The sequence below is a fragment of the Anoplophora glabripennis genome, unplaced genomic scaffold (genome assembly GCF_000390285.2).
Source record: "Anoplophora glabripennis isolate ALB-LARVAE unplaced genomic scaffold, Agla_2.0 scaffold329, whole genome shotgun sequence".
NCBI lineage: Eukaryota > Metazoa > Arthropoda > Insecta > Coleoptera > Cerambycidae > Anoplophora > Anoplophora glabripennis.
Window position 1 is genome coordinate 404,883 of NW_019416941.1, and position 8,504 is coordinate 413,386.

An 8,504-nucleotide genomic window follows, 5' to 3' on the forward strand; every position below is an offset into this window, starting at 1 on the left:
CTTTATCCCCATTTAAGCTACTTCGTATCTCTTACCGTTTCCGAGATCCCTGTAGTGAGAAGCGAATTTCTAAAAGCCTGTATACCAAGCAACTTCAAAATCGTACCCAAGGTAAGTACTTAAGGCAGAAAATATTTTCACCTAATGTTGTCAATAACTACGTACATTATTTTTTATCAATTTAGTACTTCCATTTAAAAAAGGCGGTTATTTAATCCTTCTAGTGATGATTAATAAATTTTGCAATATTTTAAGAAACACTTTGTACTATCTATACCCGTTCTAATATAGACTACGATCTTTGTTGCTAATACTTTATTTAACACTACAATTCTCCCAATACAAGTAATATATTACAACACTACTATTATTAAATTACATTACTACTGATATACATAACACTAATAATCTAAATTATTATCCAAATACATTATTGCCGAAGTCGTTTATATCCTCTGCTGCTTTTCATCCTTTCTTAATTCCCCCTTTTCCACCGCCATGTCCACCACCGCCTCCAAATCCTCCCCCATTTGATCCTCCGCCTCCACCACCCTTAACACCACCACCACCACCACCTCCGCCTTTCTTCACTGTGGGATTGGCTGAAGATAAAGTCACCAATAATAAGGCCAAAAAAATAACCTGAAAAAAAAAACAGGTACGATTATTTTGTTATATAGACTGAACATCTTAATACAACATGATTCAATTCTATGGAATCTCGGAAATGGTAAAAGGTTCTGTATGTTACAATAATAATCGCTTTTCAGTTGTTCTGTTTCCTTGTAACTGGTTAGGTCACTAGAAAAATGAGACTCCATTTTATTATTTTTTTATCCATATTGTGATTTTAAATATCAGAAGTTTTAAATTTACAGAAACTACATAACCTATATTTTAGTTGACGAGAGTCATTTTTTTTCCTTTGGTGGTTATAATCAAACATATATTGGGATAGGTGGTATTAATAGAAATTCTAATAGCTACAGTTCGATGCAGAATGTACTACCTGCAAATTTAAGGTTTTCAAATTTTAATTAGTTATCATAAAGAAAGAAAAAGAATTAAATCAAGTGATATATGACAGTCATACGAACATTACCTCAAATATATGTGAAAAGTATGTGTATTTTCAGAATTACATTTTTCGTTTGAATTGATGATTCTCTATTTTAATTGCCATAATTATTAACGAACGAGTTATTTCCTCAGCATACATACTTTTAGGATTAATTTATATTAGCTTCCTTTAAAACAGAGTAAAAGCAATTTACTTTCCCTATTTAGTTTTATACATACTGCTCTTTAAAATTTGAAAGATTATATTTACAATGTTCTCTAAAAATTGTTGCATATTAAGTAGGACCTTCACAAAGCTCTTATAACAATTTTGTTATAAGCAATTATTAGGTACCATAAATTATACCTATAGACCAATTGACTTTTAAAATAAGAAGTAAATTTTTCATTACAATCAAATGGTACGCTTTTTATATGAAAGTTATTGTCACAAACGTATATTTGAAACTTTGAGTATATTTTTATATTCTTATTCCATTTGGACAAGCCGTATAACAGAAATTAAATGGTAATTTAAATAACTATTTTAAACAATGGGAACAAAATTGTTTTTATAATTCGTGATATTTGAATTGAATTTTAAGGAATATGTAGCAGATATTTATTAAAACTTACACATTTTAAACTCACACCCATTTTAAATCCAAGACACTTATGCACGTTCAGTATCTAAAGTGATCTACCATTCGCATTGCGGATTACATTTATTTTATAGAAGTTAGAGTATTATCTCCTGTAATTAGAAGAAGTATGTAATAATTAATCGTAACCACAACGCAGTTATCGTCATTATTTTCTTTCCGCGAATCTAATTTTCTAGAAATCATTAAAATATCTAAAAAAGTAATGAAATGTTTCATTTCTTAGTCACTAATCCAAATAAATTAGTATTATTAATAATACAAACAAATTTTAATTATAGCTACCTCATCTATTTAAAATAATGTTTACATCCTGTTGTGAAAACAAGTAGTGACGAACGCAAAAGTACTCGAACGCAAAAGTATTTTTATAACCGCAAACTTATTGTTGGAACACATTATTTTCATATTTCCAGTGTGCAATCTGTCATTGTATTGATTTTCAATTTTGAGCTCTGACCAAGTATCAAAATGATTTGCAACTCTTAATAATATTTAAATTCAACTTTCTCCAATTAAAGAAAACCTAATTTGTAATCAATTGATAAATAACGCATTAGCTAGTATATTAAAAATAAAAAAAATATGTTACAATTAAGAAATAAAATAAGACTGAAGTATTTTTTTAATAATATTTTCCTCAAATAATAAATATTATCATATATGTATTAAGATTTCATCCAAAATGAGAAAGACAAAGACCTAATAAACAATATTATTATCTACCTAAGAAGATTCTAGTTAATGTCTATTGATCTTATACCGATCGCGTCCTTTATAGCCAAGTTAAAAAATAAAAATATTTATTGTTGTTTATTATGCTTATAAAAAACTAATTATTTTTAATGTAATTATTTGTAACTTTTATTTATTTATTTATTTACTGTTGCTTAATGACATGAAGATACAAAAAAATTATTTGCATACCTACCTTTGTATTGTATGTACAAGATTGAAAAAGGTGCCGTAAATTCAGACACTGGTAAGACAAAAAAATAAAACAATTGTTTTCTTATAGCTGTTTTATATCGACAATTTATTCATGAATAAATTAACGAAGTTCTTCATGAATTAATTAACGAATTTACTAATAAAGGGTTTGGTTTAACACTGCTAGAGATTTCGTGAATTTTTTACACATAAATCAGTTCTGCCAACAAATCAAAATAGCAAATAAATTTCAAATTTCATTAAAAATAATGTCTTATACCTTATTGCATATACCTAATGGTACAATAGCGGTACAGTTTTGACAGTATTTATAAATATTAGTTTTTGTTGGGTTGGTACTTCTGAACTTCACGAAGAAATTCAGGAAAATTAGAACATGTTCTAATTCGTGAAGAGCTTCATGAATAAATTCGTTAGTTATTTGTTTGTTTGTTTGTTTATTTAATTCCAAAGATCAAGATATTGTATGTATATCATACAATTCTTAATATAGGATACGTCACAGAAAATAATTAAATACAAACATTAATGTTTAAAATATTCATCAACCGAGTAGAAGGCCCAAGGAAGGAGAAATTTTTTTANTTTAAACAGGTCATTTATATAAATATTAAAAAGTAATGGCCCTAAAACTGTACCTTGGGGAACACCGTAGTCTACTTCTTTGAAATCACTCAATGAATTTCCTATTTTGACACACTGTAACCTCTTTGTTAGGTAACTTTCAAACAAACTTAACGGTTTTCCTCTTATACCAATTTCTCCCAATAAACGCGATAATTCCACATGACTAACTGTGTCGAATGCCTTAGCTAAATCAACGAATATACACAGTGCAGGTTTTTTATTGTTAATTGCTTGATGAATTTGAGTAGTTAATCTTAATAACGCATCTTCTGTTGACTTAGCCTCCTTGAACCCGAACTGATATTCACTTATAATATTATATTTTTCTAAATAATTATCTAACCTTTTTTTAATTGTTTTTTCAAAAATTTTTGTAAATGTTGTAATAAGCGAAATAGGTCTGTAATTAATCATTTCACGTTTGTCACCCTTTTTGAAAAGCGGTTTTATTATAGCTTGTTTTAAAATATCCGGGAATATTCCTACATCAAATGATTTGTTTATCAAATGAGTTAGTGGTCCTGAAAGTTTGTCCGCTACTTCTTTTATGGTTTCTGCTCGAATACCATCAATTCCTGGAGCTTTTTGATTTTTTAAACCCCTTATAATACTTAATATCTCATACTCTTCAACAGGAAATAAATACATTGAGTGGATATTAGGCATAAATGTTTTATTGTTATTAGTATGATTATGAGGTTTAACTATCTGTTCGGCTAATTTTTACCACACACACACACACACCTGTAAAATAATTCACAAATTGGTTGGCAATGTTTTTATGTTCTTTATGTATATGTCCCTCCTCATCTCTTATTTCATTTATTTAATTATTTTTTGTATATTTACCACAAATAGAATTTATACAACGCCACAGTTCTTCTTTTTTTGTTTTATTTTTCTCTACTTTTAATTTAAAATAATTTTGCTTCGTTATTTTTATCAAATCGTTTAATTTATTTCGATATTTTTTGAACGCCTCTATAATGTACAAAATTTATATTTTTACTTTTTACAAAGATGTGATCCAGACATGTTTTTTCCAGCCTTGTAGGTTTATTGATGGTTGATAAGAAGCCTGCCGCAGAAAATACATTGAGGTAACATTCAGAATCACGATTACTATTTTGCAGAATATCTATATTTATGTCACCAACAAAGAAATGTAAATCTACTGTTTTATCGCTATTTTCTAGGTAGTTATTAAGATTTGTTAAAAAAGTGTCAATATTAGTGGAAGGAGAACGATATATCGATGTTAATAAACATTTTTTTATCAAGGGCAGTGATACTAATACCCCATATAATTCGTTTCTTTAAATATTGTTTAGTTGGTATTGGTAAAAAAGGATTTTTCATATAATCCCAAAGTTTAAAATCTAACGTCGACTAAATTGATGTCGCGTATCCAAAAAAGTTACAATATCTCATAAACGAGGCCTCAAATAAAAATCTTGCAAAAGGGAAAAAACAGAATAAAACGCCGTTTTACCTAAAAAAATATTCGGAAAGCATAGGCGCACTCAAAAAAAAATAGGGGGTCCATGGGTACTGCACCAACTCTTCTCCCCTCCGTTGGCGCTTTGATATTTTAAAGCAAAATTACACAAAAAGTGTGTCGACATAAGATGAAAATATGTGCTAAATATCAAACAAATATTTCTACAATCACCAAAATTATCAATAAAAATCATTTTTTAAATTTTAATTTTAACACCCTCTATTTAGAAAATAGGGTTCCGAAATGAAAAGCGGCATAAGAAAAGTCCCATTATTTTAGTCCAAAAAATGTGTGGTTAACTGCTTGACCTACTAATTTGTAACACCCTGTATATAATATATAATAAACGACATATATTTTGAAGACCCTTTTTTTACCGAAATTGGAATTTCATTGGAAAATTGTAAGTGAGCAAGTGAGCAGCCACCCTCTGTTATTTGCGAGGAAATTTAGTACGGAATCAGGAGATAAGATTGACTTTGTATCTGAATCGTAATTTTACAATTTCGGAAGTTCTCATGCGAAATGATCATCGTGGGCGATTCGATGCTGCATAAAATTTATTGCAATCAATAGAAATCGTGAATCAAAAAAGAACTCAGGAAGTGCTGGGGGCTCGTTGGATAAACGTTGGATCGAGGCTCGCGGTTTTAGAATGTGATTTTTAGACTTGGGAAGTTGGTATAATTTAAAAAGCAAAAACGAAAATCGCGCTAATTAGAGGCGCATGGAGTGTACTGGAGTTCTCAAAATCTGTTTAGTACGATATAATTGTTTTGTATCTGGCGTTTGGCTTAGTAGGTAGGGAAATTTAATATAATTTTAAATATTTGATAACAGAATGAAACTTGCAGATTCCTTTTACCGAGAGAAGATGAAGCTCAAAGAGAATATGTATCTATACAGTATAGCTCCATCTTAAAGAAATGTAATATACCTTCGTTTTGTACTTTCTCTGGTGTTCTATTTATTTATACATTTTAACGAAATCTTTTCCAAATTCGTCTTATTTGGCGTTTACGGACAACAAAATCTGTAGTTATTTGTCACACCTGTGAAATGATGTTTAAAATAAATGGGTCTTTGGCCTGTAGATATTTTATTTTAATACGGTTTTAAGTTTTTTTTTTAATCTATTACAATAACAAAAAAGTAAGTATACAGGATCAATCAAAAGGTCATAACGAAACAAAATTGCTTTTTGTTTAATGAAACACCCTGTATATTATTCCATATCTCAATCCTCCTCGAAATTTTAAACAAAATTCATATAGTACGTCATAAACCTAAATTAATCGTTTTCAAGATACAGAACTTATCGAAAGTAACTTTTTACTACTCTCAAATTTACAAAAGAAAAAGGGTCCCAAATTATGGATATTTATTTTGAAAATAACACAAGGTGAAGGATATGATTTAACTTTATTATTAGTGTTTTACAAAAAATAAAAAATGATAATTCAGAGGATAAAAATGCATGAAACGAAATTTATTTTTTATGAATGTTCTGGATATTTTAAATTTGAAATCAATAGTTATGCCAGAATAAAAAAAGAGAGAACACAAGTTTTAATAAACAGCAAATATATTTTTTGGAATTCTATTTTATAAGGTACCCAAAGTGTTCACCATTTACCTCCTAACAGTGTTTGTGTGAAGTTATCCACACATTTCCATCCACAAATTATGACGTGGGTAAACTACTTTTGGGATAGAATATCTACACTTAAGACACTTGGCCGGCGATGCTACAAATATGTTTATAACAATTAAAAGTGATATAATTAAAGTGTATTTTCATGAGGGATAGAAGGGATGATGTTCGCCTGCCCGTTTGAAGGGGTGAAAAAAATTAAAATATGATTCCGTGGATGAAAATTTTCGAACTCAATAACTCGGTACAGGGGATGTGTGTGTATATGAAATTTTAAGGGATGACGTCTTTCTGGATGGGTAACAACCTAGTATAGGTGGAACAGTTCGCCTGCCCGTTTGAGGGGGTGAAAAAAATTAAAATATCATTCCGTGGCTGGAAATTTTCGAACTCGATAACTCGGTACAGGGGTGGTGTGTGTAAATGAATTCTGGGGGATGACGTCTTTCTGGTTGGGTAATAACCTGATATGGGTGGAACAGTTCGCCTGCCCGTTTGAAGGGGTGAAAAAAATTAAAATATGATTCCGTGGATGGAAATTTCCGAACTCGATAACTCGGTACAGGGGTGGTGTGTGTAAATTAAATTTTAAGGGATGACGTCTTTCTGGATGGGTAACAATCTAGTATAGGTGGAACAGTTCGCCTGTCCGTTTGAGGGGGTGAAAAAAAATTAAAATATCATTCCGTGAATGGAAATTTCCGAAATCGATAACTCGATACAGGGGAGGTGTGTGTAAATGAAATTTTAAGGGATGACGTCTTTCTGGATAGGTAACAATCTAGTACAGGTGGAACAGTTCGCCTGCCCGTTTGAAGGGGTGAAAAAAATTAAAATATCATTCCGCGGCTGGAAATTTTCGAACTCGATAACTCGGTACAGGGGAGGTGTGTGTAAAAGAAATTTTAAGGGATGGCGTCTTTCTGGATGGGTAATAACCTAGTATAGATGAAACAGTTCGCCTGCCCGTTTGAAGGGGTGAAAAAAAAAATATGATTCCGTCGATGGAAATTTCCGAACTCGATAACTCGGTACAGGGGAGGTGTGTGTAAATGAAATTTTAAGGGATGGCGTCTTTCTGGATCGGTAATAACCTTGTATAGGTGAAACAGTTCGCCTGCCCGTTTGAAGGGGTGGAAAAAAAAATAAAATGTGATTCCGTGGATGGAAACTTTCGAACTCGATAACTCGGTACAGGGGTGGTGTGCGTAAATTAAATTTTAAGGGATGACGTCTTTCTGGATGGGTAACAACCTAGTATAGGTGGAACAGTTCGCCTGCCCGTTTGAGGGGGTGAAAAAAATTAAAATATCATTCCGTGGCTGGAAATTTTCGAACTCGATAACTCGGTACAGGGGTGGTGTGTNTCCACGGAATAATATTTTAATTTTTTTCACCCCTTCAAACGGGCAGGCGAACTGTTTCACCCATACTAGGTAATTACCCAACCAGAAAGACGTCATTCCCTAAACTTTCATTTATACACACCACCCTGTACCGAGTTATCGAGTTCGAAAATTTCCAGACACGGAATGATATTTTAATTTTTTTCACGCCCTCAAACGGGCTGGCGAACTGTTCCACCTATACTAGGTTGTTACCCATCCAGAAAGACGTCATCCCTTAAAATTTCATTTACACACACTTCCCCTGTACCGAGTTATCAAGTTCGAAAATTTCCATCCACGGAATCATATTTCAAATTTTTTCACCCCCTCAAACGGGCAGGCGAACATCATCCCTTCTATCCCTCATGAAAATACACTTTAATTATATCACTTTTAATTGTTATAAGCATATTTGTATCATCGCCGGCCAAGTGTCTTAAGTGTAGATATGGATGACTCTGTTACACAGAATGTCGATTTGCCGCACACCTGAAATGGTATATCAGATACTCTATCTCAAAAGTAGTTTACCCCACGTCATAATTTGTGGATGGAAATGTGTGGATAACTTCACACAAACCCTAACAGTAATGAATTCGCTGAACAAAATTTTCTAGCGAATCTAAAAGGGTGTTGGATGGAATAGTGGAAATTTCATGCGT

General features: G+C 31.6%; 1 protein-coding gene across 1 annotated transcript; it reads right to left on the reverse strand.

The window, feature by feature from the left end:
- Positions 1–300: 300 nt before the first annotated feature.
- LOC108907787 (acanthoscurrin-1-like) lies at positions 301–1,795 on the reverse strand. The gene is made up of 2 exons (XM_018711581.1): positions 1,696–1,795; positions 301–642 (listed from the first exon to the last, which is right to left on the reverse strand). The coding sequence occupies exons 1-2, from the start codon at positions 1,714–1,716 to the stop codon at positions 466–468; spliced, it is 198 nt and encodes a 65-aa protein (XP_018567097.1). The 5' UTR covers positions 1,717–1,795; the 3' UTR covers positions 301–465.
- Positions 1,796–8,504: the final 6,709 nt, after the last annotated feature.